Raw genomic sequence first — 14982 nt, forward strand, 5'->3', positions numbered from 1 at the left:
ACGGGTCTTTCATAAAATGCAGGTCACAATGTGGAACATTCTATGCATTGTTCTCTGTGTAAAGCTGCAAAGAACGCTCAATGTTAGGAGTAGCATCATATATTAACCCCTTCTCCTGACTTTTTTTTACGAAATACACAGTTGTGGCAGAATCCTGAAGCACATTTGAAAACCACAGAACTGTTTATCCTTTTCATTCATCCCAAGATTAATGCACATCGGGTGGCCATACTGTTGTCTTTTAAATGCTCCCTAAGTGTCATTGTCCCGGCAGGATTCTTCTCTTTACTCAAATTGTGTTCTTCCCATTGCCTTCCATTTCCATGCTGTAATGAAAAATCCAGCTGCCCCTAGTAGCAGTTCTTGGACAATAAGGAGTATTCATTCAGCCTAATGCACAATTCCTTCCTTTTTGTCTCCCAATGGTTCCTGCTAGTGGAAACTGGGTGCAGCTTACAGAGCAATGCAGCAGGATGTGAGCAGAAGACAGGAGGCTACAGCTAATAATGAGAAGGGTGGTTACACTGATCATGCATGCACCAGGGGGTGTGCCCATGTCATTCAACCAGGAAGAGCAGCACCAGGTGAAGGATTGAGCAGAATCGTGCAAGACAGCGCTGAAGAAGGAGGTGAGTATTGCACCAAAAGTTACCTTTTTTATTTTTTTTAACATTTATAACAAGAAGCCAAAGACAAGAATATGGTGTAAAGAACAGTAACCTATAGCAGCCCATTTGTTCTGACTGGATTAAAGAAATATAATTTTATTTTTACATTGTTCTGCTCCTCATGGGACAAAATACATGTAGTACTTTGTCCCATGTAGCCAGGTTCTTCCTAAGTCTAGTTATGAAGTCCGACCTGCCCCCCTCCCTGAATGACAAATCTAACAACAGCTTTGATGTTAACCGGTATCCACTGGAACTATCTATTGGATCCATGCAGCTTGTCTTGACTCCGAGCACTGAGACAAGAGGAATTCAGAGGGAGAGTGGGATGTGTCAGCCTCCTATCTCTTTGCATTGCTCTTGCCGTAGCTTGTCTCAGGAATGTGCTCTGAGCTTAGACAAGTTGCCGTTACGATGGATTTGTCTTCAAACTATTGTTGGAATTGATGCGTGGGGAGTGAAGGAGCAAGTTGGACTCATAAGTAGACTTTGGAATCACTTAGCTACAGGGGACAAGGTACTACATGTACTTTGTCCCATGGGGCAGAACAATGTAAAAAAAATCATCATGATGGCTCTTTAAAGCAGTGAAAGCTAAAATTTGATATGGGTTGTGGTGGGCTTCTTGCAACTTCATATTCGAAAAGTTGGATAAGATGTATTAGACACATTGCTAACTGCCATGCTTTCCATCTGTATAATTCATCTCTATGTTTCTGATCCCATTGTGTCCTGTTTATGCAAATATCTTGCTGTGTGTTCCAATTTTATTTAATTGTTACCAATATATATTACTGTAGTCAGTAGACCCTTTTCTGCAATACTTCCAGGATAAGAATGGAGAAGGAGCTCAAGAGCTGGAAAAATTGCAAAGCGAGCGCATGAAAGTCCTTCAGATGAATGTCTGCAGTGATGAAGAAGTTGCCCATGCTGTGGAATTTGTGAAGGAGCACCTTGAGGACTCTGAGAAAGGTGGACAATAGATCCAAAAATCTGCCATGTGCCCGACTTTATTCTAATTATCAGTATGTTTACAGGAGCCTATAAAGGTGTTTTCTATATTGTCCATTAAAGGACCCAGATTCAGATACAGTTGATTATACTGCGGCCTGAATAATGTTTGGATAGTGGCAAACAGAAAAAATTGGAAGCCAGCCTCCTTATAACCTCTGCTATACCCATTTTTTTTCTCTTTGTATATTTTTCCTCTGGTTTCAAACACAATTCCTCGCTACACTGCTGCTTGAGCTGGTCTCTACATATAAGTTATCTGGATTGGTATTTGCTCAGCCTAGCTTTGGAGACTGTACCTAGACCCCACCGGACCAGAGATTTTGGGGCTAACCTGGAATGTGACCTTCAGGCATTGGGTTCTTTATTGTGGCATGTTCCATACCTTAGTATATGGTTTTAATTAGCAATGGAGTTTGTCCCTGTTCAAGAGCCCAGATGGAGCCCCAGGTGTGACCTTGTTGCCATGACAAAAAGAGGCAAGACCGCAAAACGCATTGTCATGGCAACTGTTTTGCTTGTGGTTCAAGCCTCCTTCCTGTGAGCATTGTGGCTTTCTCCCAGCCTGCAGTATTTTTGAGGTAATTTCCTGTCCGGCCAAGGTACTTTTTGGCTGTATGTGCTCAGTTATTGGGGTACCCTGCCTGTAATGTGCTCCCAGCACCTTTGACTGCAAAGTCTGCCCCTGTTATTCTCTAACTTTGACGCAGAAACCCAGCAGTCTATCTTTGAAGAGACTGTCTATGAGGCACCGCAGTCTTTTCACGTCACCTCCGATTTACAAGGGGTTGTTTCAGAACTAGATGATCAACCTGCTGTTCCAGGCATTGGGCCTTCTAGAACTTCAACAGCTGCAAACACCTTTCCACTTCACTTACTGTTTGAAACATTCCTCTATGCAGAATGAAAGCACCCTGAAGAGTCTGGCATTGCACAAATTAATGCAACCTCCCCAATCTCCCTGGGTTCTCAGCATTCCAGGACCCTTTGTCCCTACCCACATAGGAATTTGGGTTTTGTATTTGTACCCCAGCTGGACACGTACTCTCTTCCTTGAAGCATCCTCTGTCCCTTGGTCCTGTTAAGCCCCTCATGGTACATTTTACTCATCAGCATCTCTCCTCTCCTGATGGACTTCCTAACCTACAAGGTCGACTAAAACCAGTTATGGTTGTCTCTTATCTACATACATTCCTCAAATTCCTGCTACTTCTTGAGGCGGTGGCCCTTGTGTTTACCCGAGTGGCCTTTCCTGGTCTCCCATTGAGAAATGTTTGGATAACCCTTTTGGATCAGTGCAGTTGGTACCATTCTGAAGGGTCACATGCAAGATAGTTCTCTCTTTGTTGGAGACAATGCCAAGAGTCAGTTTCTTGGGTGTTGGTGGTGCCTTCTCCAGGAGGGTGTGGAATTCAGTATTCAACAGGACAAATAGTCTGTCCTTACATTGGACAAAGCTAACAGTACTGCGCTTTGTTGCACTGTCTTCCTTAAATGCATTGGGATCTAGTTCTCCTCTACCAGGAAGCTCTATGTCTCGTAGGATTGTCAGCAGAAAGAACATGCTGGTAATCCTGCTGAAGGGACACTCTGTTGGGGATAGGGTACGTCTGAAGGCCTTTGCAGGACTGGATTTACCTAGGGATCCTCCTGCTCTGGCTGATCAGCAGCTTCTTGAAGAAGTTTCTCCAGATGCCATCACATGTTCTGCCCTTAATCATGTGAATGTCATTAGCAGCAATGCCTAGTCTATTCCTCACTCAGTGCTTATGGCACTTCTCTGGACCGGGCAGGTCTAGAAATTTTTTATAAACATGTTCACTGTTTAAGATTAGGCAGATCCTGCAGTTCATCTGTCACACCACAGAGACACCTCTAAGCCCTTGTACACACGGTTGGACATTCCGACAACAAAATCCGTCAGATTTTGTCCAACGGATTTTGTCCGAAACTTGTGTTGCATACACACGGTCGGACAAAGTTGGCGGAAAATCCGATCGTACATAATGTGATGACATTATTTCGTTCCGACGGGACTACGTTCAGGCTAGTAGCCAATAGCTTTGGTCTAGGAATTTGATCTGAGCATGTGTGGCACTTTGTCCGATCATAATTCTCTACACACAATCGGACAAAGTCCGATCGGATCATGATGTCGGAAAGTTTTATAGCCCAGCTCTAAAACTTTGTCCGTCAGATATTCAGACGGAAACAGTCCAATGGAGCCTACACACAGTCGGATTATCTGACAACACGGTCCGATCGGACATTTTCCGTCGGAATGTCCAACCGCGTGTACAAGGGCTTAGTGTTAAAGTGGATTTTTTTTCTTTTTTTTTTTTTTTAACCCGCATTTTTTCTGGTGTACCCGCTCACCATTTTAGGGTTGTGCTATAGCTTTCATCACTGCGAAGCCTTTCAGAAGTGTCCCACTTGCACCCTATCCTTTAATTTAGGCTGACTTTGTGGGCTTAGGTCCTTCCATGTATACTGGCTGTTTTTTTTCTTGAAGACCAGGTCATAGGTTTTCTTGGAGGCTTTCCCCATATTTTTTTTTCTTTTTTTCTGTTGACCACATCGTGTTGTAGGTCCCTTTCATCCTTAATCAGGTAGTTATGTTCTACCTGTGATGCAGAAAGAATTAAAGCCAGAGGATCAGCCAGGCAACTGGGAAGCTAGCAAAGGCACCCCATGTATTTCTCCTGGGACATGATTTTTTAAGCACAAATTCTGATCCACTTTTTTTTAACAGGTTACATCTAGTGGGAGCACTACCAAATATTAGTAGCTCTAGTCCTCACAAACAACTGGAGGCTAATCTCTGGTTTCCAATCGTGTGATCACTATGTGAACTGCTAGTGAGCACATGCAGTGTGGATGTTTTTCATAAAAATAAACCCATTCTCAAGCTTCTCTGTATTGGCACACATTTGTACTTGTATAGTATACAGCATATTTGCAAGTTCCATTTTCCTGTCCATTTATTGGCCTATACAAAGAATAACAAAGCACAGTGCTTTTATAAGTGTGCCAGATAAAAGTCTATGTAGGTAGCTATTGCCTACAGGATTATAATCAATTTAACTTTAGGATACTGACACCCCTAAATTTTGGCCTGGGCATCTACACATCAATGAGCTCTGGTCATGAAATAATGCAATTGTAAAAGTGACATCTAAATTTTGTAAGGTAAGAGTGAAAAAACTCAATGCTTTTTTTTCCCCTCGTACACAAAACGTATCTAAAAAGAGAACCATGTTGCGAATAGCAATCATTAGTGTTCCAGTTGCTGTATAAGAATCTGGCATTTCTGATTTGTTTTTAGATGCTCACAGGGTCACTGCTTGTGCTTAAGACTGAGTTCTTATGTGACTGTAAGGATCTAAATCGGTAAGCCAGTAAGGTGACGCTGCCAAAGTGGAAAGAATGCACTGTAAAATCAGTAACTCAAGACACAAAGGAGAGAAATAAGTCAACTAGAATTTTAGAAAATAACTATTGATAATGCAAACAAGTTAATGGAAACCCGAGAGCAATAAACATTATGAAAGTATTTCTAAAATGACAACTTACAGCTAACTTTGTGCCATGCATTGCCCCTCTTGTATACCTGTGAGTTTGTTACATAATTAACACAATCACTTACTATTATGCAATGTTAATGGGTGCAAATTTTCTTACTATATGGCCCTGCTAAAATAGATATTGGGGCCAAATTGTAGGCATCCTTCCAAATACTGCACTACAATACATATAGAGTATGTGTAAAATAAATGTTCTTCCAAGATGGTCGTAGCAAACTAACTATTTAGAAACATCCAGTCAAAGGGCCTGGTCTACTAAGGTAGAAATGTATGTAAAGTAAGCTGAACCTAGGCCAAATTAAGTGCAGTGAGTAGAAGTAAATCTGTGTGGAAACATTTCTTTGATAGCGAAGAATGTGGCTAGAATATTAAAGGTGTCTATTGCATGTGCCCGATTTTTTTTCTTTTTATGTGTGGTTATTTTGCATTTCAGGTTTGTGGGGCTTGGTTAATAACTCTGGCATTGCTACATTTGGAGAAGTGGAATTTACAAGTATTGACACATATAAAGAAACTGCAGATGTGAATTTATGGGGAACTATTAGAGTGACAAAAGCTTTTTTGCCTCTGATACGTCACAGTAAAGGTAAGTTGTTAGGACTATAATCTTTAATTTACAGTAGTAGCAGGCTGGGTAGCATTATTTTGCAATAAATTACTCTGCAATTCAATGGCAGTTGGATATTATGCAATAATATGTATTATGAAGAATAATTTTTAACTGCCAGTACACAGATGCATCCTCATGTCCTACAAATATCCATGTAGCATGACCCCTACCACATACAAGATGAGATACCAGGTTAACCCTAGAAACAAAGACAAGTCAAGTATAAAAACTCATTAGACCTTTATTTTTTTCAATTATACACTTTATCATAAAGCTTAATTTTTTTTAAATTAGACTGCCCATATGAGTCCACTCCTGCCTAAAACTATAGGCAGAGACATCTACTGGTCTTCAGGAGCACCAAGACTCACTACAGTCAACCTTGTGACTTGGCTGAGAGCATCCACACGTTGAGGTGCTAGCTTTTCAGAACAAGTACTTTCTGTAGTCAAAAGTGCTCATTATTGCCCCTTATGGTATTCCTAAATGGCCTAATTGCATCGAGTCCCCAGAATGGGGTCGCGGTCAAGCTACTTATGCCTAGCCTTAAACTTTATGCCCCCTAATTTAAGTAATTGCAGTATAGTTCGTTATATGGACAATAAGGCTCAGTGATTTTTTTTTTTTTTGTGGGAGTTCTTTTAAGGCTGTGTATTTAAATGTTTTATATGTTTATATTGTTGGATTTTGTACGTATATCCCTACTGCACACTCAGGAAAAAACGTCCTTGTTACAAAAGAGTGCTGGTGCACGGCGTAAGAGTCTGTCATGTTTGAAAAAAAGACATAGTGGAGTGATGGTTCCATGTGTTAAGACTGCTGCTATGCCATTACTTAAAGGAAACCTTTCCTGAGAAAACATTGAAGCTGCGATCTTATTTTGAAAAGGATTGTTGCCAGGCTGTTATCCTGACCCAGTTATATTCTAAACTGAATCGCTGTCCTGGAACAAGTATATACAGAAGGATTTTTCACGTTAGTCTGATGTTTCTGCTATGCATGCTTATTCTAGTCAATGGATTGGAACTAGCATTTTCAGGAGGTCAGCAATAGCAGTTTCAATATTACTCTTTAAAAATGTTCATGATAACATGTGCAGGGCATGCTTCCATGTGCTCTGCCTGTTAAGAGGAAAGCCCTAAACCCAGCCAACAGGGGTATTGTAAGACTACCTGTCCCATGATCTGATGCGTCTAATTTTGTTCTGTCTGATACCTGCCTCAACCTACGTCATGGTGAATGAGCACAACCATCTTACCTTAAACAAAAGTAGAAACTGTAATAGAGTTAAAAGTGACAGTGTCCTTCCTGCTCCTCCCACTTCCCTATTAGTTCTATCACACTCTAATAGGGGGTAAGCTAAGTGAAGTAGACTACACAGCAACTAGGAAGAAAAATAGATGCTTTCTCCTCTAGTACAGCTCACAGTCACTTTACAGAAAAAGTTAAAGTGAATGCATCATGAAATGGCTGTACATCAGGAGCTTACTGTACTATCGTAAAAGCAGCAGATGCCTGTGCCCAAAATAGCCACATGATTACTTAAAATACAGGTGCAATGAAAGATGTATGAGGCCTGCCATTGCAGACCTGGCCATTGAGAAAGTAAGTTCCCTGGCTGTTGTGCTGAAGATTTGTAATAGGCATTTTCTGATTTACTTACCTTGAATAAGTGTAGAGATAAGAAATCACAACACTTTTTGTTACACTAATGCCACATACACACGACCGGACTTTTCAATGGACTTGGTCCGGCGGATTGGAATCCGTCGGACAATTCGATCATGTGTGGGCTCCAGCAGACTTTTTCTTCCCAAAAGTCCGGCGGACCTAGAAATAAAACTTGCTTCAAATCTTTCCGATGAACTCGAGTCCGGTCGAAAAATCCGGTCGTCTGTGTGCTAGTCCGACGGATTAAAACCGATGCTAGGGCAGCTATTGGCTACTGGTTATGAACTTCCTTATTCTACGTAATCACGTTTGAATCCATCGGATTTTTGAAGTGATCGTGTGTGGCCAAGTCCAGCAGACCTCAGCTGCAAAGTCCGTCGGATTGTCCGCCGGACCAAGTCCATCAAAGTCCGGTCAATGCTTTAGAAACTTGGAACAAGTAGTGAAACCAATCACAGTCAGGCAAGTAGCATTTATAGGCAATGTAAACTCCAATATGTCTCAAGACAGGAAGGCACAGACTTATTTAGAAACCATTTTCCAAACTGTGGTCTTAACAGACTACTAACACTTTGTGAACTGCTGTTATGTAGTCATACAGTGGATCTTCCTAGTGTGTGCTTGCTGTGGCTAGCAAGTGACTCGCTAACAAGTAAACCTTGTTGACCAGTTTATGTGACGTGATCAGACTCAGGGGTAGGTTTGTGTTACTTGTAATCCTTGAGCTTCTTTGACCAGCTTCTAAATTGCATATGAGCTGCTTTGAGTTGCTTCAAACTAATTTTGCATTCAAATTGGCTTGTATTTAAAGACTTCACACCAATGGCCATATTCACAAGTTGTCAGGTATGGCTTAAAGTGACATTAAAGTTTTTTTTATTTTTATTTTTAAATAATGAACATGTCATACTCGCCTGCTCTGTGCTGTGGTTTTGCACAAAGCAGCCGCAATCCTTTTTTTTCAGGGGTCCTCCATTGGCCCTTCCCTCCTGCCTAGTGCCCCCATAGCCGCTGCTCTGTGTGTCCATTCACACACAGAGCATGACTAGGCCCTGCCCATGCTGTCTCCTTATTGGCTTACTGGCTGTGATTGACAGTAACTGGAGCCAATGGCTACCACTGCTGTCTTAGCCAATGAGGAGGAAAATACCAGGGAGAACCAAGGCTCTAATGTACATCGCTGGATAGAGATGTAAAGGAAGAAGGCGCCTCTAAGTGCAGTATTTCTTCCATTCCACATTTCAGAGCATGCGCGGATCCTTTGTCAGACCACTGAGGTCTGACGAAGGAGCTGCGCATGCTTCAAAACGCATTACCCCCACCTCTCCTCACTGACGCCATCAGCCTCATGTGTCCCAGTGTGAACTCGGAAAACAGGCCGCCTCACTGCCTCCTCGCTCCCGCACGTATGGAAGAAACCTGACAGCTGCTGGACGGTTCCACCCTGCTCTCCATCCGCGGACTGAGGACGGACCCAGATAACAGATGAGGATTCCATGTTGACATGCTTTTAATACTCAACTATCTTGTAAGTGCTTTTAACCCCTTGTGCACTTAGTTACATTTTTAATACTGCACTTAGAGGTGCCTTCTTCCTTTATATGTCTTCAGAGATGCTTCTTCTCAATCAAAGTGCTGCCTGATGTGCCATTCACCATCACCCCCCTAGACCAGCTATCCACCTCAACCAAAGTGCCCTCATCTCCTTTTCTGGCTGGATATAGATGGCCTGGGGTCGCTGCTGCACACAGAAGGTTTAGTAGAATGCATGAAGGTAAAAAACCTTGAGCATTTACAACCACTTTAAAGAATCAACCTTCTCAGAGGAGACGTGTGGTAAGTAATGCTGATATTTCACAGAGGACTCTTGCAAATTGGAGCCTTCCGTTTTCCAAGATTTAATTGAATATGGCAGTTATTCTCCTTTTTTCAGCTTTTCTCATTGATATAACATGGCTTTCTTGGGAAATATTTGACGCCAACATAGTAGTAATAATATGACTTGCTTTAATTTTAGAAGATGTGTTTAGGCACCATAGTGTGGCATAGTATAAAATAAAACTGCCTCTGAGAAAACCTCTGTGCAGTACAGCCAACAACATGATCAAGTGTTTCTATTGTGAGTTGAATGAAAGGGTTGTATTTAATCAACCCAGTTAGAAATAAAAGGCTAGTGGGAGTAAGACATTTCATTGTAAAGGGTATGTGCTTTCATCAAAATCTAACTATCGACAAAAATAGAATTTTGCCAAAATAAAATATTTTTTTCAATGCTTATGTCACAGGATTTAAAGGATTAATTTATCCCTAAATAATTGTTTGACGTGGGGACTCCAGGCAAAATACGTCTGCACCGTGTGTTGTTGCATTTTTTTGCCGAGGCGTATCTCTAAAGTCAATGGAACTAAAGTACCACAGGAGGCCACTTACAAAACTACTGAGCAAAATATAGAACCGTACAGCACACTTGGTTCTTTGTGCATATATATGTTAATGGAACGTTTATGTCTTTGTTTCAATGAAGAGTTTTCCAGAGAATATTTAAAAGTCCTGTTTTCTAAACAAATTATTTACTTTGACCTTAGCCTTACAGTTAAAGCTGTACGCCAGGCAAATGGTTAAAGCAGAGTTTCACCCAAAAATGGAACTTCCACTTTAACTGTTGGTGACCCCCTGACATGCCACATTTGGCATGCCATTTTTTGGGGGGAGGAGCGAGTACCCTGTTTTTACAGGCACCCGGCTTCCACTTCCTCCCCTGGCTCAGCGGCGCCAGAAGGAAGTTCACCTCTCCCCCCTCCCTCCCTGCATTCTTCTGGGACATGTCACAGATCCCAGAAGATTGCCCGGCCATTCACAGCGCACGGTTCATAAATGCGCAGTGCGCGGCCGGCTGTAAAGCCACAGCCGGGCGCCCACAGATAGAATGCCGGCGCCTCAGAGAGGAGAGGGAGAGGAGAGAGGCTTCCTGCACCCGCGTCTTTGGACCATGGGACAGGTGAGTGTCTGATTATTAAAGGTCAGCAGCTACACTTTTCGTAGCTTCTGACTTTTAAATGGGTGGAACTCCGCTTTAAGTACACAGATAAACATAATTCAGTCTGTGCAATGTTCTACAAATGGAATATCCTTGGTAAGAATTACTGACCAGGGCTGATGACAACTTCTGGGAGAATACACTTTAATATCTGAATCAAGCCCTCTCCTTTAGTGCTTGATTCAGGGTAACTCCACTTTTGTGGGGGAAAAAAATAGCAAATATAAAAAGAAAAAGTATATAGTGTGTACAATTGCAAAACAAATCATATTGAAATTGAATGTTATAAAAAAAAAAAAATAGTAATTTTCTTTACAATCTGCAGCCACCGTAATTTTCAGAAAATGCAATGCAATATGGCTACCTGGATGTGTTCTGTACACAGAATGTGTACACAACGCCCCGCCGAAACATAATTTCCTGCTTGTGTAGTTGGCTCACTGTGCTGAGACAGACCTGTCAGCCTCACTCTCCTCTATGGGGAGATCAGATGAAAATGGACCGTCTGTCCGTTTTCATCTGATTTGATCCTCCAGATGGATGAAAAATAGGGTCACCATCCGCCTGGATTTCACAGACAGGATCGGACCAGATGTTGGTGGACATGTCAACGCTGACATCCGCCGCTCCATAGAGGTGAAAGGAGTGTCCGATCAGGTCCGCTTGAAAAACTGACAGGTGAACCTGATCGGAAAGCCCATGTGAAATGGGCATTAGACTCACTTTCCCACGTGGGCACAGAGAAACACTCAAGGGTTTCTTCAGAATAACAAAAGGTAAGAATCTACAATAAAGTTAGTTAAAATCCTTGCAATGTACATAGATCACCCAGGGGGGAATGTTTTTTTTCTCAACAAAAGTAGAGTTACGCTTTAAATTAAAATATATACTATTGCTCTAAGCTCTATTGTTATATAAATACCCTACATAAGCTGGCTAACGTGGAAAGAACTGACTCTCTTATGCCATAAATGCAAAGTTAAGGCTGGTGATTTTATACATAATGGAATGGAAGAGCCCCCAAATGTATCTTTCTGGTCTGAAACTCCTGAGTTTATTTCTGAAAATCTTTCTATGTCCAATGTTTGTTATCCATCACTGTGCTGGTTGGTAAAATGAAGCCATGGGTCAGCACAAAAGGAATTGCTCCATCTTGTTTTTTGGAAAAAAAAAAAAACATTAAGCTGGAAGAGCTCTAATCCCCTTCCCCATCAAGCTATTGCTTTATATAAGAATTTAGCTAGAATTTTGATAAAACATAGTCAGCATGGCTAATTTTATCCTCTGTGTTAGACTAGCCCTCATACATATTCCTCTTGTCCCCTAACCTTTCCAAAGGACCAACAGTCGTGCCTTGTAAACTGAATTATAATACATGTTGGTGCAATCAATCAATAACAATCCCATAGACAAAGGTAACAATCCAGATGGAGATACAAATCCTATTAGGTAAAACATTTCCTTTATATGGATTTGTATCTCTGCCTATCAATTTCTTTGAGCTACATGCAATTTACAACTTGGCTGTGATTGGTCAGATCATGAGATGATCTTGTTTCTAGGAGAGGCTTTGGCCAATCCTGGCAAACAACTGTGCAGGAAGAAAGCACTGAAACAGATTAGAAAACCTCATTCACTCCGTACTGTTTGTCTTATGGTGAGCTGGCATGAAACTGCCAGTGGTTTGTACCTGCTGCAAAGCTATAATCAAGAATGTGTGTTTGACCAATAGTTCTTTATGACCCAAACTTGACCAAAAGACATTGGGGTTGATTTACTAAAACTGGAGCGTGCAAAATCTGGTGCAACTCTTAATAGAAACCAATCAGCTTGCATTTTTTTGTCAAAGCTTAATTGAACAAGTTGAAGTTAGAAGCTAATCGGCTACCATACACATTTGCACCAGCATTTTCACTTTGCAAGTGCAGTTGCTCTAGATATGAGGGGAAGCTCTGCTAATTAATATCATCCAATCACGTGCAAGCAAAAATGTTTTTTTTTTTTCCTTGCATGGGATTGAGTATTATTTGCGAAGTGAAGCGTTAACTAATTTACTAAGCTCTGTAGCAAGTGCACTTGCATTGCACTGTATATTTGCCTTTAGTAAATCAACCCCACTGTCTGATGTCGGTTCCTGCTTATTCAACTTGGTCTTGCGTATCAAAAGATAGTTGGATGTTTAGGAATTATTCAACCACCAGACGATCTTTTTGGAGGATTTTTGAGTAACCGTATGTTCAGATTGGCCATGCATGTATATTTTTTCACTGTAGGTGAGAAGGTTAAAGTGCAGTCATACCTTTTGCACCAGATAAGTAAGGGGGAATAATATAAATTGTTTAATACCCCAACATGCCCGATTACCATCCCCTGAGATACGTTAGTTGGAGTCTAGTGAAGTCTAATAGCATCATCCTCCCAAAACTGACTGGATCTGGTGACAATCTCCTGATACTATGAATACTTTTACTTTTACCATTATGTATTATTTTTGCTGAAAACTACATCTACAAACGTACTTGTTCTTGTTTTTTGTTTTCTTTTAAGGTCGGGTGGTATGCATGGCTAGTATGCTTGGAAGAATGGGCAGCCCATCCCGGTCAAGCTACTGCATTTCCAAATATGGAGTAGAGGGCTTTTCTGACTGTCTACGACAAGAGATGTACAAGTGGGGGGTGAAGGTCATTGCTATTGAACCTGGAAACTTTATAGCTGCTACTGGAATATTCACCAAAGAAGGAGTAGAAAGACGTGGAAAAGAGATGTGGGAGCAAGCTTCAGAAATTGTACGTGCCGATTATGGGAGCGTTCATTTTTCTCAGCAGGTTGCCAGAATGAAAGCTTTTGTTAGTTCTGGTCAGAAAGATATGACTGCTGTTCTCGATTCAATCACACATGCATTATGCTCTAAATACCCCAATACACGGTACAACCCTGTAGACGCCTATTACTGGATAAAGCTGCAGCTTATGTCCCATCTCCCTGCCGGGATTGCAGACTGGATTTATGTTCGTTGAAAGACAGAATGTTGAAAGTACTGATGAAACTACGTGTGCAGGTTTAAGTGTGCTGTGTTAAATACCACATATGCCTTTTTTGGGGGGGGGGGGGGGGGGGTTCCAGGAAGGTCAGTACAAAAACTGTACCAACTGCTCTGGTTATGAATAAATCAACTTGCAAACATGCCTTCCTACTTAAATCTCTTTTTATTCTCCAACAGTGGGCGCTTCACTTATTGGGGAGAATTTCTGACAGCGTATTCCTCTCGAACAACATTTTCAGCCACTGTCAAGATGTAATTTGCTTTATTGGCTTTGGCAGTGCTGGGGTAGATTTTCTTTGACCAATAATTTCCACAGTCTAAGCCCTCGTTCACATTGAACATGGCTTTGAAATTGTGTGACTTCATCTGAACTCGCACAATTTCAAAGACGTTTGTGCGGGTTCATGCCTGTCGCCTTGTGCATTTGACCTGTAGGATTATATAGAACTGCATGTAATGTTAAATAAACTTATTGCATTTTTTGGTGGATGGATAAAGTTGCTTTAAAAATATTTTTAAAAAGTTCTTTGGCAGCTTAAAGTGAACCTTTGTTTTAGCCATGCAGGGCAAACCATCAGATTCAAGGTACCCTTCCAAGCAGCAAATATTCACCTTTTTTGAAGTCTTTAAGTCACCAGATTGACTGACCTAGTGCTGTCACATGGTTCTCAATGCATACCTGGAAGTGAGAGGTATATTCTTCTGCTTGCTGTGCCTTATTGGATAAGGTAGGGGAGCGAAGGAAAACGATGCATCCCTCAGAAAGGCTACCTTTAGGTTAACCTGTTGCTTTATCATAAATAAAGGAGGGGTTTTCATTGACAAATCTATAGTTCACATTTGTGGATATGTTATTATTACACAAATGTTACTGTTTATTTTTTACAAGCATTAACCCTTTCCTGTTAGCTGTATGCATATATGTGGCAGCACAGCGCTGGGCTTTAACACAAAGCTGCCACATATATGTGTACAGCTGGTGTTGTCTTTTTTTGCTGGAAGCATGCTAGCTCAGGGTCCCCCTCACTATGACTTTTCTGTCAATAATGGCTTCCTGTCGCTGTTTACAATCGGGAGCTGGTAGTCCCAGCTCCTGATCACTATCACAGCCAATCACGATAACATCAACGGAAAGCATGTGAAATGCTTAAAGTGGTTGTTAACCCACTTCCCATCCATGCTGTGATATACCAATAAATGTCTCTTTGCCCGTGTTATGTAAAAAAAATATTCTTATCTATATCGGTGCTCCCAGTGCTCAGCTGACTCATCTGCTCTTTTCCCTTTCCGGCTCACAGTTCCAGTGGGCGAGGCTGAGCGCTCCCACTGTTGTGGAAATTTTATTAAGATGTCACAGT

General features: G+C 41.5%; 1 protein-coding gene across 1 annotated transcript in view; it reads left to right on the top strand.

Annotated features, from left to right (window-relative positions):
* The window catches only part of LOC143988133 (D-beta-hydroxybutyrate dehydrogenase, mitochondrial-like), a 63263-nt gene extending 49142 nt beyond the window's left edge, over positions 1–14121 (top strand). The window contains exons 3-5 of the mRNA XM_077487457.1: positions 1499–1640; positions 5697–5849; positions 13129–14121. Coding sequence (XP_077343583.1) covers positions 1499–1640; positions 5697–5849; positions 13129–13598 — 765 coding nt within the window. The 3' untranslated portion in view covers positions 13599–14121. The remainder of the gene's footprint in view (positions 1–1498; positions 1641–5696; positions 5850–13128) is intronic.
* The last annotated feature ends 861 nt before the right edge of the window (positions 14122–14982 follow it).

Source organism: Lithobates pipiens, unplaced genomic scaffold (assembly GCF_037356315.1).
Source record: "Lithobates pipiens isolate NorthernLeopardFrog02 unplaced genomic scaffold, aLitPip1_a1.2 Scaffold_18, whole genome shotgun sequence".
NCBI lineage: Eukaryota > Metazoa > Chordata > Amphibia > Anura > Ranidae > Lithobates > Lithobates pipiens.